Source organism: Anoplolepis gracilipes, chromosome 1 (assembly GCF_047496725.1).
Source record: "Anoplolepis gracilipes chromosome 1, ASM4749672v1, whole genome shotgun sequence".
NCBI classification, from domain to species: domain Eukaryota; kingdom Metazoa; phylum Arthropoda; class Insecta; order Hymenoptera; family Formicidae; genus Anoplolepis; species Anoplolepis gracilipes.
This window is the reverse complement of record NC_132970.1, coordinates 3,739,174-3,755,480: the sequence shown is the minus strand read 5'-3', so window position 1 is coordinate 3,755,480 and position 16,307 is coordinate 3,739,174. Positions and strand designations below refer to the sequence as shown.

Here is a 16,307-nt window from a genome sequence, read left to right as displayed (position 1 = left end):
CGTTGAATAATGTTTTATTAACCAATCAGAATAAAAGCAGTAAAAATTTCTTTGTTTTGATTGGTCAGTCAAAAACTACACAATCAGTAGATTTTTGAACGTTAAGGTGCCTTTTCATGCTGACTCTTGACACTCATTTTCAGCGTCAAAAGACATCACGTGATCACAAATAAAAATACCAATTCGTCAATTTTGATCACGTGATCTGTTTTGACGCCACAAATGAGCGTTGAGCGTCAGCATGAAAAGGCACCTTTAATCTGTCTTTTTCTACGTGCACATCTACCCCACTCCTCAACGCTCGATCTATACTTTTAAGTCTATGATCTATACTTTTTGAATAAGTTTTCTGAAAAAAGTATCTTTACTGAATATAGGTTAGATGTAATAAATAATAAAATACTTAACAAGAATTAAATTTAAAATAAACAGATTTATTTTTTTAAATGTTACTAATTGATACACGTAATTTATAAAATCTTATTATATGTAAAATCAAAATTAATCCCACTACATTATTTATAATTATATTCTTTCCGATATTTCATTCTTCATCATTAATTCTTATAAATATCTCAAATTACATTCTTACCTATTTAACAAAGAATAATGTATTAAATTAATAGATGCAACATCTTTAACATTAACAAAAAATTAATCAGTCTTTAATGGTGGTGAGAATAAATATCTTGTAACTGTCCTTGCAATCATCACAGCACTGAAAATTATTCCAACATTATTGATGCATTTATATAAATAATATAGATATACATAATAACATAGATGAGCACAGACTCTAACAATAATAATATATAAATTATACTAAAATACCTTAATATAGCAATTATTCCAGCTGGCATTATTTTCCCACTATTGTAAAAACGATATCCCATCAAGCCTCCAAGAGTTGTACTAGTTGCTAGAAACACTGTTACATTGGTCGGGTCTTGAGAAGTTTGATAAGCCCCATAGCCCAGAACAGATCCAAAGAGAAGCCCAGCTGCCAACGATGGAATAGAACCTTTAAGAAAAAAATTATAAAAGAATCATATTATTATTTTGAAACTCTGAGCAACACACGAGGAATTAATTAAACATCGAAATATATATCTATAAACATTTGTATGGCTGATGATGAATTTATATTAGATGAGAATTCAACTCACTTGATTTCACGTAACCTAATATACCACCGCCAGCTACCGCAGCAGCATACGCGAACGCGGGGATATCGATGGGCATTTCTGTAAAAATTTACGTTTTGGATCTCTTCAATTATATCATACGTTGTCGTGTGGTATCAGCTATCGTATCGAGGTGATAAGCAAGATTTTCTTCCGATCACAGATGCAAATTATGCGAACGGCGGTGTAGCAAACTTCTAGAAGAAGTTTTCCCCTATTCGTCTATAGTGTTTCCTGACAAGCTGTCATTTTAACAAATAGCTCTGTAATAAGCAACAGATTCGTATATTTATCTATATATTATGAGTGTGGTATAATTTATAATACGTAATGAATATGAATTGTATAATTTTATAATACACGATTTTTCACAGTAATTTTATTGTTAGTGCTGTCATGATCACTGTTTGTCAACCAATCATATATTGATATTATTTAATAATTGTAAGTCGAATTCAATAGTCTGGATAAACTTTAAAGATTATATGTAATAAGAGATTATATATATATATATATATTTATATTGCATAATTGTATTGCATGTTATTTAAAAAAATACATATCAAAGAGATGAGATAATATAAGCTTTAGATGCATACGATATAAAGTAATAAAATAATACTATATATATATAGATCTTTTCTCACACGATTATTTTAAAAATAAATGTACATGCAATATTTTTTTACAAAGTCTAATACAATAATCGATCATTTTTAATTAAAAAAGTTTAATTAAAAAATCCAACACTATCAATTTATAATTTTCTGTTTTGTGTTTAAAATATGAATCCAAAATATTAACACAATTAGAAATGTTAACACACAATTAAAAATATTAATACAATATTGGTTTAAATTTTAAATATTTTGTTCAGCCGCCATTTAATAAATATAAAAATTTGAAATGGTTGAAGCTTGTCTATATGACAGAGAATACTTTATTATTTGCAATTAACTCGTTAGAAAAATATCATAGAACTTTAAATATCTAGTATAATAATAGAGTTGTTATGTTACATTAATGTGAAAGAGTGGAGCTATTTTGCGCTAAAAAAATTGACAAAAAAAAGTGATCACACTTTTTCTTTCTCTTTTACGTATGTATTTCCACTATTTCCTTCCATATAATCGAAGGAAATTATATACTTTTCGACAGCTGTGTAATTTATTCTAACTGGTTTAAAGATCTCGAGAATCGAGACATATGATGTAATTCGACGTAATCTTGTAATTTCAGTTTTTCTAGCATAATTGTACAGTCACGATTGTGATGACATCACTTTTCACGACAAACGTATAAATGTACGTACAACTGTCAACGAGACGGACTTGCCGTGACAAATTCATATCGGTCGTTGAATATGCTTTCGCATAATTTACTCGTAAACACCGGGAATATACTTTCCCTAAGCGAGGCGAGGCAAAAGGCGAGTCAAAATTCCACGGACGAGGTCAGTTGACAAGCATTGCGTAATATGCTCTCTCTTTAACGCCGTGTAATTAAACAATATCTCAGCTACCTCAGTGATTTATAATCGTTGAGGAATCGAGGTTATATCTCGTATTACATTTTCTTCTTTCGGAATTATTCTTTCAAAAAAATTGATAATCTTGATTTATTTCAGTTGGTGGAGACATTAAAAATTATCCTGAATGATAAGCAAAGCAAAGGAGATGGTACAACGATTGTACGTATATGTTTTGAGTACTTATTAATTGGAAATGTATATGTATGAATATTTGAACATTTGATAAAGTTTTATTAATTATAATTATAGATCAATGGAGAGGAGGATACAAGCTTACAGGATGTCGATAGAAAAGACCTAAAGATTACTGTAAAGGTATTTATCTCTTCACCCGATGTTGACTCGCTAAAGGAAGCATTAGATCAAGGTATGTTTGTTATTATAATAATATTTAATAGATATAACTAAATATACATATAATATATGTAATAATATTTATGTATATTATATAGATTTATATATAACATTTATATATTTATAAAGATTTCTAATATATTATATTTTATTGTAGCATTTAAAGCATTAGGTACAAATATCATAGAATCCTTAGTGATAGCTTACAAAAGCGATGAAGATTCAGAGAATATGTTGTCGTCATTAAAAAGAATATGGTCTGTAGTAGAAGGATATGTAAAAGTTGATAAATTATGCAGTGTCGGATTGAGTGACATTAATACAAACACATTCATTGAATTGTTTCAGTGGGCTGATGTAAGGATAACTTGCTATAAAAAATAATAATTGTTTACTTTTGCTTTATTTAGTTTTTATCTTTACATATCTTAATATTTTTTATTATAGGTAAAGCCAAATATTGTACAAATTAATTTAGCTACATGTTGTGTAGTACCGCCAGCCTTGCAAGAATTTACAAAGGAGAATGATATTCAGTTATTAACACACAGTGATCCATGTGGTGAGTATCTTTCAATTAAAACTTGATTATTAAGCGTTACATTCACTTTATCTATCTCTATGTATCTTTACAGAAATACTTCCTCAAGAGATGTTAGAGGGTATATTTGGCAGTACTGCTCACTTGCGTTGGCTGATAAGATATCAAATCCATCTCAAATGCCGTGGAATTTTATCATCAAAAGGGTACTTATTATATATTAATAAATCAATCTTCAAACCTTAATGTAATATTGCTAAGGATAATTTTTACTTATCAGTACACAGGTTAATCTGATGTATATGTGATACATATCGTTATCCTTATGCTAAAATCACGAATGTGCAATTTTTTAGTTCTGAGTTATTGATGAAATTTGAAAATTTAATTTATTCTGATTTATTATTTTCGTGAATTAGTACCTTCAATTTGACCTGATTTATTATTGCTTTCGTATTTGCGTCTCTGCACAGAATCTTGTCTACAATTGAAGAGGAAAGTGATTCTAATGAAAGATCAGAACATTTTAACATTCATGATTTTAATATAAGGACGATAATATAATTTCATATTATTCTATGTATATCAATGTAATGTGTTTTACACAGAAATCTTAAAATTCTTAAAATTGTTTTGTAATTATTAGCATGTTGAATATTTTGTACATAATTTATATATATAAGCTTTTTTTATAGTATATTTAAAGCACTGCATTATGTCTTTTATATTTTTATCTCTTATTAATTAGATCTTATAAATTTTTATAAAATTTTATATAAATATTTATAGAAAAATCCATGTATGTAAAAGAGATACACGTTTTGTTTAGCGAATATGTTAAGTCTTGTTTCTTTATAACTTATCAATATATTATTTGAGAAAAATAAATCGTATATATAATATGAATATTTTGTGCTATTTTATGCGAAAGATGAAAAATTAATTAAATTGAACTTTATGAAAAATTACATTATTAAACACATTTATTAAACGTATATGAAATAGAATGTAGATAAATACACATATATAACTTTTTGCTAATAGTCCAATAAAATTGATATAAAATTATTGTAAATTGTAAAAATGCTATATGAAACTAATACATTGAGTATAAACTATAAGATCTTATCAGAACTGAAACATGTTAGAAAAGCAGAGAACGAGCAAAACGACGTATGATATTATTTGTTGTGCAATTTACACAATTGTAACAAAAAAAATCTATAGAAAAAAAATGAAACTTCATCTAAAAAAGCCGTTTATTAAAAATAATAATTCAATGTATCACTATTTAAAAATCTTTACATAGTTTACAAGTTTTACTAAAAGCATCTTTTCGAAAAATTAATAATCAATTTTTAAAAAATGTTTTAATGTCATTTTTTAATGTCATGCTTTTATATACGTTTTATCTTCTAATTTATCTTATTTTGTGTGCAAATTATATGTGTAATAGTTTTATCGTTCTTTGAGCGGCTCACAGCCTTTGCTAGCAGTAGCCGATCGGCAGCCCGGCGGACAGCGGTGACACAGGAGGAGAGTCCTTCCTTTTGTGTGTGTGTTCCCGGGCATCCCTGTGTCGTCGTCGTAGACCGGCCTCGATATATACGCTTCGTTTTTTCCCTTTGCCATCACCGCCTTGTGCTGCTGCTGCTGCCTTCTTGGATCTTTTCCTTTCCCGCCCGTTCTCCTCCGCCGCTCCCAAGAGCCCTTTTACGTTAAGCCGCACCGCGTGGCACACGCATACACACACACAACTATACATTGTGAGGACGAAGCGATGGAACCGTATCTTGAAGAACTGGTAAATAGTATAAACTCACTGTACCTCACTCTCCTTCTCTCTCTCTTTTTTTCAGCAGCGAATTTCGTTAGATTGTGAATGCGAAAAATCGACAGATAAATAAATCATTTAAAATTTCAAAGAGGCCGTTTATACAGGATGTATCATAATTACTAGATATCCTTTATGTAGGCGGATTCTCTGCCTAATTTGGAGACGATTTTTTTTCAGGGAAAATATTGAAATATCAATAGTTTTCGAGTTATAAGCGATTGAAAAAGAAAGGTTTTTTTAAATTCTAAATTTTATACAGTTAAAAGATTAACACAATTACATTCTTTACTTAATTTCAGATTAAAGTACTTTAATAAAATTTTAATTAAGGCTTAGTTATAGAGATATATAATAGCAAAAATTGAAAGTTTCCGAAAAATGGTGATCTCTTTCGACATTTTCGCCGAGGGAAAATCGTCTCCAAATTGGTCAAAGAATTCGCCTACCCTAACAGCACACATGTTCAAAAGCCGTTTACAAAAGATCCATAGGATGTTAAAACATGTTTTTCGAACATGTGTGCTGTTAGGGTACATAATGGATATCCGGTAATTACGATAAACCCAATATAACATATGATTATTAATATATGTATTAGCATCAATATTGTTTGTAACATTTGGTAAAAGATGTATTGTGTAATTGTCTTATGATAAAAAGTAAATACACACAGAATAATCTCAAGTGGAACAGAAAGTCACGATAATACATCAAAGTAACGTTAAAATGAGAATATGACCACAAAAACTCACTTTTCATTTCTTTTTTCTTGTCATTTTGACGTATTTTGACATTATTGTGATTTTCTATCTGGGATTAATGTGAGATAATTAACAATTTTGCGAGATTAAATGTGAGGATCTAAAATGTGCGTTTATCTAGAAATTCGCCACTGCGCAAATCCCTTTTTGTTGCCTTTTCCTCTTTCGTCCTTGTCGCACGAGCCCTTCGCCACGCACACTTTACCGCGTTTGTCATTCCACCCTCTTCGTTCTGTTCCGTACACACACACTCGACGATGGTTCCTCTTCCTTTCTTCCGTTTTTCTCTTTCTCGGATACGCACATACGCGCGAGTAAGCGCGTAATATTTTCTCTCTCTTGCTCTTTCTCACACACATACACACACACACACACACACACACACACACACACAATGCGCGCACGCGTATATAGCCACTGTGTCGAGAAGCAGAATATGCGAACGCCGCGATACTATGTTATGCCTACGGATTGCGGGTCTGACATACTTTGTATGTTAATGCCACATAATGTCGGTTTTATTCCTCTTTTCAGCATTTATTTGTTCGGCTCTCCCTCGCATGGTCGCGAACGCGGACACGACGTGATGTTCGTATCAGAGATATCACCGTCACCCGATCAGTCTCATCGTCTAATTCAGTAATTTGTAATAAGAGAGATCATTTAGATATTTAAACAGTGAAGATTTTTTTAGTTGAGCGAATTTTAGTATAGCGAAATTCATCCCCTAGAAATAATTGCGTCTCACAAGAGCCGAAGATTACACAGAGGAAGGCGGATACTCCTGTCAATTCGCCCAGGTAGCAAGCACATGTCATTTTGACGTCGAAAACTGGTCATTTCTGGTTCAATAATGTCACCTGACCAAATAATGTCTAGTTTAAAACGTTTTTTTTTGTGACGTTTTAATGATGTTGTAAAAAATCATCATAATATCGTGATTCTTAAGTATTATTATAAATCGCCCAAGTATTATTATTTTTTAACTAAAAAGAAACTTATTTAATTTTTTATAATATCTTAAATTATTAAAACAATTTTGTGTATAATTTTAATATTCACAATTCTCTATACCTCAGGGTCCTAACATAAATTTCCTCTATAACTTGGGACTTGATCATAAATTTTTTCCTCTAGCGTGAATTCGTGAAAAGTTTCATTAACGAATTCAAATTGTAAATGAATTTTTCATTTTTTACGAATTCACGCTAGAGGAAAAGATTCATGATCAAATGTCATTAAAATGTCACTAATAGGTCTAAAATGGTCATGAAGTCACGTCTTTTTAACATCTTGAAATATCGCCATCGGTCTGTGACATTAGTCCGTCATTTTTCCGTCATTACATCACGTCATATTTGGTTCGAACTGACCATATTTTGACGTCAAAAGGTCGTGTGCTTGCTACCTGGGTCTTCTTTTTATTAAACTATTACGTTTGTGTTCGAGGAGAACGCTATTAATGCGAAGAGAATCGTGTTCTATCTTTATCATTTACTGAAAATTGAATAAGGACAGAACAAATTAATAGCGCTAAATAGTGTCTCCCCGAACGGAACCTACGTCCTTTCACTCTCTTTCTTTCGTTTAAACGTGTAAAGCAATAAGTTAAAATGGGAAGTTTGAGCGAGTCAGCCAACTCGTCACCGAGGTTCATTGTTCCTGGACGACGAATCAGTGCCAGAATTCCCACAAGTCGGCCGAGTAACGTACGATATAGACCTGTGATTTTACGTTGACAGGTGATGCGGTCTCGTGTAGAATTACCCTTCGCAATACGCGACCGCATCACGGTGGTGTCGCGTGAGCAAAGTGATACACCTCATCGCTATCGTCGAAAGAAAATGAGAAAGAGATATGCACGACCAAAGATACGAACAAAGAGGAGACGAGAAATGAGAAAAGGAAAGAAGGAGGAATCGCTTTTATTGCCTGGCATAGAATCCCGGTCTTTTCAAGTCGAAGACAGCCGAGGAACATATAATTACATGAACCATTTAAAAAAAAAAAATTAAACGAAACTACTGACCACAAAAGTAAGACGTAAATTGTCACAACGTACAGTAAAATTATAAAGTTGAGTATCGAAAATAACTAATGTTTTACAGGACAAGATACAAACAATTAATAATTAATGAAGCTGTCAGAATATATATGATTAATGAGACAATGTAAATGACATAATCCAAGTTATATGCGTATTGTAAAACTGCGTTGAGAGGAAGGAAAGAGCGAATCGAACGAGAGGAGAATAGGCGGTAACAGCAACGACAACCCAACGACAACTCGACAGTAGCGAGTAAACGCAAAAGCACCCTCGCTCGGTCCGGCGCGATGCAAAGACGGGGTATAAATAAGCGGCTGTCGTTTGCGGAAGCAGAAAACAGGCAAAAGGACAGAAATAAAGAAGAAGTCGAGGAAGAAAGGGAGCCAGCGACGGAGAAAGGAATAAATAAGTCGGGGGAAGGCGAGCGCGCGCGGAACGAAAAAAGAGAGAGAGAGGGGGAGAGAGAGAGAGAGAGAGAGAGAGAGAGAGAGAGAGAGAGAGAGGGAGAGAGAAAGAGAGAAGAGACTCGGCAGCATCGGCAGTGGGTCCAGCTCTTAAGTCCCTTGTCGCTTTGCTCGACCAACGTCCCGATCTACTACTTTCGCGGTATACGATCGTCCTTTCGCATTGAAAGCTTTTATTTCCGCCGTGTACAAAAATCGGACCAACAACCTGGCAGGTGTATCCGCGTCTCGTTATCCGACCGCTTCTTTGGAATTACAGTACGGATTTAAGGACATGTTGAAAATGAAATAAATCACGAAAGAAAAAGAGAGAAAGAGAGAGGTAAATAATAATAATTTAATTGAATAATCTGAGAAAAATGTATATTGTATCAAAGATTTAAGGAAATTCAAGTTTCAAAGGACTGTGAAACAAATATGCAAATGTAAATTTCCGATTAATTTCAAATTAACTCTCTTGCAAATGTAATTTTTGAAATGCGCTTCCAACGTAAAAGATATTGAAGCGTGCGATAGATAATTTCTTAAAAGAAAAATCTATTTTATTAGAACATTGAGATTGTTAAGGAAACAATCCTGCATATCCTGCCGTGTGCTCGCATATACGTTTGGTGGCTGCGCAACAGAACTGGGAGCGTAGAACAGAGAACAGAACAGAACAGAACAGAACAGAGCGGAGTGGAACCGAATGAGAAACGGAAGAGCGGCGAACGCAACGGAGAGAAGCGCGAGCTGACTGCGGCAGGGGCGCAGCATGTTTATTGGCGCATCTCCCAGTCTTAAATCTTTATGTTGTCTCCGCGACGGGGTCTGGCCATCCTCTTTCCCCCGGTTTGGCGGGCTATCCTCGCGCGGGACAAGGATGGAGAGTCCGTGGCACCAGTACCTGTACGGTAAGGGGGTAGGAGAAGGAACGCGAGCCGGCGCGGTCGGCCGGGAGGCTCGCAGGGGACGCACACACAGGGAGAGATATATCTTCCCGGCAGAGTTTTGCGGTCGCGAAATCGAGTCAAGAGAGTCCGGACAAACCGACGAGCGAGGCGCGCATCCACCGCATTACGCACACAGAAGCCGCGATTTTAACGTGCCTTTAGAAATGGTCGCGTTCAGGGAGGGAACGAATCTCTCGATGCCGGGAGAGCACATACACGGGAATTATTAATGACGCGGCTGTCGACATGTATTTGCGAGGATGTACCTATACGCGGGAAGAACATAGCGACAGAGCGGGACGCGTTCAAAGTTGTCTCCGGTAGCGCACATCGCTCGTCGCTCGCGATTACGTCATTGCGCAGTTGATGGGAAACGGATACATAACGACCGCGCATTCATCGTCCGTCATTTACGATTCTAAGATTGTTCTCAAACTATCTTGAACGTTAATACCTAATAAATCTTTCAGTCTAGAAAAAGTACAAGACAAAAGGATAGAGAGAGAGAGAGAGACGAGTTGATTTTATTTCCAATTTTTTTCGATTATGTAAAAACAAATATCGATTTGATATAATATATGTTATAACCAACATTGTTTTTATATTATTATCGCATATAAAAGCGCGCCCACCAAGTACTTTTGATATAAAAGTAAATGAAAAAAACTGTAGACAACGGGGACACCGAGGTGAGTTTATACAGCTGATATCTGTCATTTATCGGATTATGTCATATTTAGTTAATTAAACGGCGATAATCTATGGCAATTTTTCGTTGCTCTCGTGGTTTTCGAGCGAAAACTAACTACTGGATTAATAATAGCGAGATAATTTCTCGAAATTTTGTTGTCACGTACAAGTCGAGTTATTTTCTTCCTTTGAAATTAATAATGGCGCTCCAAATAAAACGCGCGCTCGATTATGAATCTGCTCAATTTACGAGAGATGGCGCCACCGAAACGTGCGTAGGCGCCTAAATATATATGTATGTCTCGATTTGAAAAATCGAGTTTCGCGATTTGACAACGACAAAAATGTATCTACACGCAGTTTTGTGCACAGTTTTCCGATGTTTACATTTATATTATAATATTGTATATTTCACTTTAAATATGCAATTAAAATAGTCTATATGAAGATGATTGGAGACGCTAAATCAGTTAGTATCAAAATTGTTAAAAAAATTAACTTTACATACTTTAATATTTCATGACAAAGATTCGCACATAACCTGTACATTTACTATTAATTAAATGACTTTAACGAACATAATAGGTAGTTTATTCCTAAATATACATACATATTTAGCTATATTTGTTTTCTTTTTGTTTTTCTAGATTTCATCAACGTTGGAACTTATTGGAATAATTTTTGTGTGCTTCGACTATTGGAGATTAATATCAGAATGACTCTGCATCACCCCGACATCGTGCAAGGTACATATATGCTTAATATACTCAATATGCGTCAATTCGAAAAGAGAAAGAGACGCGGAATTTCGCACATGCCGCAGAATTCTCGGTATCAATACGATACAGCATCGTTCACATACATACAAAGGTTTGACGATCCCTAAGTAAGTGAACTATCATCGGCAATCATTCACGCGAGATCTTTATCGCACCGCGGCCCACGTGATCCCTGACCCCACCGAACTCGGGAGCAGTTTTATGCCGAGCTCCCGCGGCGAATAAGCCGAGGTAGGGAGGGATTTTATATCGTTCGTTGGATCCTGTGCGCGAGAATCGCGGCGTAGGAATGTAACGCTCTTCCTCTCGAGGCGCGGATTCGCGTAAGGATCGATGCTTGGCGGAAAAATATTTGCAGAACATCTTGCCGCACACAAGGACCCGATAAATATAAGCTTCGGCATTTCGCGCGTTTCTTCGCTCTTCGTACGCTGTAGCAAGAGAGACACGACTTCCGATATATTCGAATATCTGATCTGCCGATCGTCGAGTCATTGCGGAATGTGATTGTTGGATAATAAAAACGGAAATGAGAATACACACTTCGCACTGGAGTTTCGATAATGTAGAGTATACATAGAGACTTGACTTCCTCTCTTTCTGCAATAGTGTTTTATCTTCATTCAAAAAAAAAATATTTTGCTAATGTAGACAGATTTCTAGATGTCTCAATTAAAATTTATTACTACTTTTTGTATCTGTTAGCTGTTAGAATATCGTTTGTCACGTAAAACACTATAGAATTTATAGCAGAAATATTCTAGCAATACCTCTAGAAAATTTAGATCCCATTGCCAAATATTAATCACAAATATAATTGTCTTTGACATAGGCCTTAAAGATAAGCATCGCAGAAAAATTTTCTGTCTAAATTATACTAATAGTACAGATATAAATTTCGTCTCTGTCATTTAAATTGACGAAATATATGCAGTATCACAATATTTGCTAATAATTTATCTGTTTCAGTTAATTTTTTTACACCTAGAAAATTTTTGTTCAAGTTGCAAGATCATTTTTTTGAATGTTACATTTAGGCAGAGTTGACAAAATTCCATATTTTTTAAATAAAATCCATGCCAATAATAAAAACCGATATTTTCCAGAAAAAATTGGTCTTTTGCATTAAAAATGTTAAAATAAATAGAAAACCTTTTTTATCAATATTCGTCAATTGAAAAAGTTTTTCGATTTAAGATTTATCTAAAATAAAATCCATAATAAATTAAGAATCGACGCAAATAAATTCATTTTTTGTTAGATGTTAAAAGATAAACGCGAACCAGATCTATACCGATAAAACTTTTTTTTAAGTCTGTTACAAGTACTATTATATTTTTCTTATTAAACTAAAAATTAATATATAAAATTTAATAAGAAGTAACATTTATCTCCATTATATCTCCAAAATTTTTGTTTTAAAAACTTTACATATTAATTTAAATTAAAAAAGATTATTATTATATTGATTTTATTTTTTAAATTCTAGTGATTAAATTAAAATAAAAATAATTTTTTTTCTATAAAGCTATATAAATATATTTTAGTGTTATATATATTAGTTATTTTTATAGTTTTTATCAGTTTATTCCATTGGATGATAGTAAAAGTCGGAATTTATCACTATTTTTTCCACTTAGGACTTTTCCGATCAACCCTGCGTTGAAGACATATTTGTTGATATCAATCCATTTAACGTGGGAGATAATTAGAAAAACTGTTTGCGTTATTTCGATGTTTACGCGTTTCAAGCCGCCTGTTGCTCATGAATAGAAGCCAAATCACAGCGAGACGTGCCGTCGGTTTCGCAAAATGATAATTAGGCTTTTTACGGTACACGGCCAATTCCAATCTACATTGTGTGTTTGAGGTGAATTCTTGCGCGGTAAGGAAATCGCGCAATACTTTTCGGGCCCACACGTTGCGAAAAAGTGAAATGTGTTGTACCATTGCGTTTCCATTGTTGTGTCACGGGGAGGCGTAAAACGGGGCAAGGTTGAATTCACGATTGTTCAGAAAAAATCCCATACAAGTTCGATTCTCTCCCGAATCTTTCGTATTTACGTTAGATGTCTATCTCTTTTATTGTAGTATATTATATACACTATCTGTATATGTATAAACTGATATATCGACTAATCGATCGAGAGACTCTGTATATATTTTAATTTAATTATACGCGAATATGTAGAGACAATATTTACAACGATTTAATATAATAGAATACAAAATTGCGCCCGCGATATTAAATCGGTGACATCAACTTTCTACGAGACGCATGTTCTTGACAAAAAATTATTCTGAAATAAACATTCTCTGTGGCGTAAATGAAGACGTTGCGGTAGAGAGAGAGAGAGAGAGAGAGAGAAAGAAGATGGACGGACGGATGATGATGATGAGAGAGCGAGAAGGACAGAGAGACTATATAAGTGCGCGTTTCTCATTGTGAAAATCTCGGGGATCCCTGACCTCCGGTGGCTGCTCGCTTTAATTACGTTTGTCATTTCATAGCCCAGTGTCTCATTATAAAGAAAGTTCGAGACATAACTCAGCACACTTGTTGCGAACCTAGGTGGCCTCTTTCTGGTAACGGCACTAACCACGACGACCAGCAGCAACCAACCAACCAACCAACCAACCGACAGACCAGTCCCCATCCATGAGCCCCCTTTTACCTTACGTATATAGCCCTCCGCGTGCTTCTCTTCGCATCGCCGCTCTAGATCTTCGGATAAGAGCGGACACCATTTTAGCGGTTCCTTACACACCAGACATCCGCTCTTTTCCTATATGTACATGTATATATGTGTATTTTATATATATATGTGTGTGTGTGTAGGGCGGCACTCTCGGGAGAAGCTAGCATTTTTTTGCGAATGTGTCAAACGAAGGAAAAGAGCATGAAAGAAAGGGATGATAAACGGGAAAGCAGAGAGAGAGAGAGAGAGAGAGAGAGAGAGCTATGAGAGAAAGGAGTAAAGGAGAGGGAAACCGAAAGAGAGGAAGAAGTTAAAAAAGGACAGAGACACACAGGTCAGAACTGAAACCTTCTAATCTTTCATAGACACACGGGTGCCTGATTCATATAAGTATGCGTGAAACCGCAGGAAGTAGAAAATAGGATAACGTACCGTTTTGTGCGCGCGATAAGGGTTTCGTTCTCAGCATTACATTCTCTGTAATCTAAAGTTATATCAATGATCGCGCGATCGTTTGTCGATTGATTTCATCATCTATTTTTTCGATGTTTGTAGAAAATTTCATTAAAATGCATCGTGAACCCCAACGTTGGGCAATTTTTTTTTATACACAAGGTCGAGATATGATTAGCGAATGTCGTTTATCGATATAACAATCTAACAATCTCTTTCTTTTTTTTTTTTTTTTTTTTTTTTAAAGTCAATTATTCATTTAAATTGATTGACAGATATTTTAAAACTTATTATAATTAAAAACATCACATACACATTTTCCAGATTTTCTTTGAATTTCACAAGCGGAAGTCGCTTATCTACGAGGTCTTCGCTGTTATCCCGTAACGTTACTTCGTCCGCGAGATGTCTAATCGTGCATGTTTCATATTCAGGTTAATTTCGCATTTAATTGCAGATTTATCTGTTTACGAGACCTATCCGTTGTACAGTTAGAGCGATAATCAATCTCAGCGGGAATGGTGAGAAGATCCACTTTAGGAGAACCGTCACTTTATAAAATTATGTGCTGCAACATTGTAGAGTCATATTTATAATTGTAGCAACGTAAGGAACAATTAATGCAGTATAGAGCTACTAATTATAATTAAAGCACAGGAAATTATGTGTGCATTTATTACAATTTTAATATATTCAAACACGACTAAGAAAATAAACAATAATTAGCACAAAATTCGAATAATCAAATCTTTGGTCGAGATTATTATATAATTGATATTTTTCTTTTCGTATATAAAAAAAAAGTATAGGCATTCCTCTTCCCCTCTTTCTACCATAAATCAAAAATAAATCAGATACCAATTTCGGCGGAATCTAGACAACGACGTTGGCTTTTCGCTGCGAAATATCGTCGCCGCGACAATTTTCCCGCGATTGACTCGCGTGCATGTAACTCGATTGCGATTTGCGTACGAATCCCGACGGCTCGGCATTCGATCGCACATAAAATCTACCTTTGCATGCTGATAAGAGGGCCCGGCGCACTTGTGTGCTGCGCGTCACACTATGCCGCTCTCGTGCGTACATAACGTACACAACGCACACGCGTAAAAGAGACCTCGCCGCGCTATATTACACCTCTCCCCCTCCCCTCGTTTCCGACCCTCTCCTTCGTCACCTCCTCCCTCTCGCGTTCTTTTCTCTCTCTCTCTCTCTCTCTCTTTCTTTTTTTCTCTTTCCTTCTCTCCTCTCCTCTAAGCGTGTACGCGCGCACGCAGATCCCGCGTGTCGATGTGGGTACGGTTATTAGCCCAGAAAGCAAGGCCCCTGCTTCCGGTGTAGGCACTTCAGTTCGAGAGTTTCTTAACCCCTTCTTATACACGACTCTTGCTCGGCCTGGCCTGGCCTAAGACTCTGCCCTGGCTTGGCCTGCTGTCGGTTGCGGGTGGTAGGTAGCTAGGTACCGTAGAGGTACGCGGCAGCTAGCTTATACAGGGTGTTCCGCGACGAACCTTGTCCGCGGACTCCTCCCATACAATCTGGAGTCATTTTTTTTTCTCAAGAAAGATGCGTCGAAATGATTGTCGAGTTATAAAAGCGATCGAATCGATTCAATACGATAAATATTCTTTTCAAAGATACGAATCAATTTTATTTTAAAAACTCGATAAAAAGGAAAAGATATTAAAAAATCGCAATATAGAGATGTGGAAATAATGTCTTAAACCTTGCATACGAACACTCTGTATATATAATAGATATATATCCGGCGTATGCATGCCAGGGTGGCTTATCAAATGGCGAATTTTTTCCGCGTCGAGGTGGATCCGCGACCTGTCTCACCAGAAGCACTCGTAGATTTCGAGACACCGAACGATGCGCACGATTTCGTTGCATGCGATCTCGATTATCCTACAGTAGCGATTCGCGATTATATTAATTTATAGACTAGAAACAAGTAGCTCTTTTTTTTTTGTCACAAGATCATTGAAAAAGGATTTAAAGAAGCGATATTTTTTATTCTATTGTTAAGAAC

The 16,307-nt window shown here is 35.1% G+C and overlaps 3 protein-coding genes across 6 annotated transcripts in view; 2 read left to right on the top strand and 1 right to left on the bottom strand.

Annotated features, from left to right (window-relative positions):
- Window positions 1–413: 413 nt before the first annotated feature.
- LOC140662910 (transmembrane protein 14C) lies at window positions 414–1,394 on the bottom strand. Its single transcript, XM_072886623.1, has 3 exons — window positions 1,167–1,394; window positions 832–1,021; window positions 414–718 (listed from the first exon to the last, which is right to left on the bottom strand). The coding sequence occupies exons 1-3, from the start codon at window positions 1,240–1,242 to the stop codon at window positions 655–657; spliced, it is 330 nt and encodes a 109-aa protein (XP_072742724.1). The 5' UTR covers window positions 1,243–1,394; the 3' UTR covers window positions 414–654.
- Window positions 1,395–2,150: 756 nt separating this feature from the next.
- Gclm (Glutamate-cysteine ligase modifier subunit) lies at window positions 2,151–4,345 on the top strand. Of its 2 annotated transcripts, XM_072886611.1 has the most exons (7): window positions 2,151–2,283; window positions 2,424–2,637; window positions 2,812–2,874; window positions 2,965–3,082; window positions 3,227–3,426; window positions 3,517–3,631; window positions 3,705–4,345. In XM_072886611.1, the coding sequence occupies exons 2-7, from the start codon at window positions 2,548–2,550 to the stop codon at window positions 3,854–3,856; spliced, it is 738 nt and encodes a 245-aa protein (XP_072742712.1). In that variant the 5' UTR covers window positions 2,151–2,283; window positions 2,424–2,547; the 3' UTR covers window positions 3,857–4,345. The 2 variants fall into 2 exon arrangements, with proteins under 2 accessions (XP_072742712.1, XP_072742702.1); XM_072886601.1 differs by lacking the exon at window positions 2,151–2,283 and having other exon boundaries at window positions 2,311–2,637.
- A 6,310-nt stretch (window positions 4,346–10,655) lies between these two features.
- LOC140669038 (uncharacterized) overlaps window positions 10,656–16,307 on the top strand; it is a 51,050-nt gene continuing 45,398 nt past the window's right edge. For all 3 annotated transcript variants that reach the window (XM_072898772.1, XM_072898615.1, XM_072898526.1), the window contains exons 1-2: window positions 10,656–10,810; window positions 10,989–11,087. The gene's annotated coding sequence lies outside the window, so the exon portion shown is untranslated. The remainder of the gene's footprint in view (window positions 10,811–10,988; window positions 11,088–16,307) is intronic.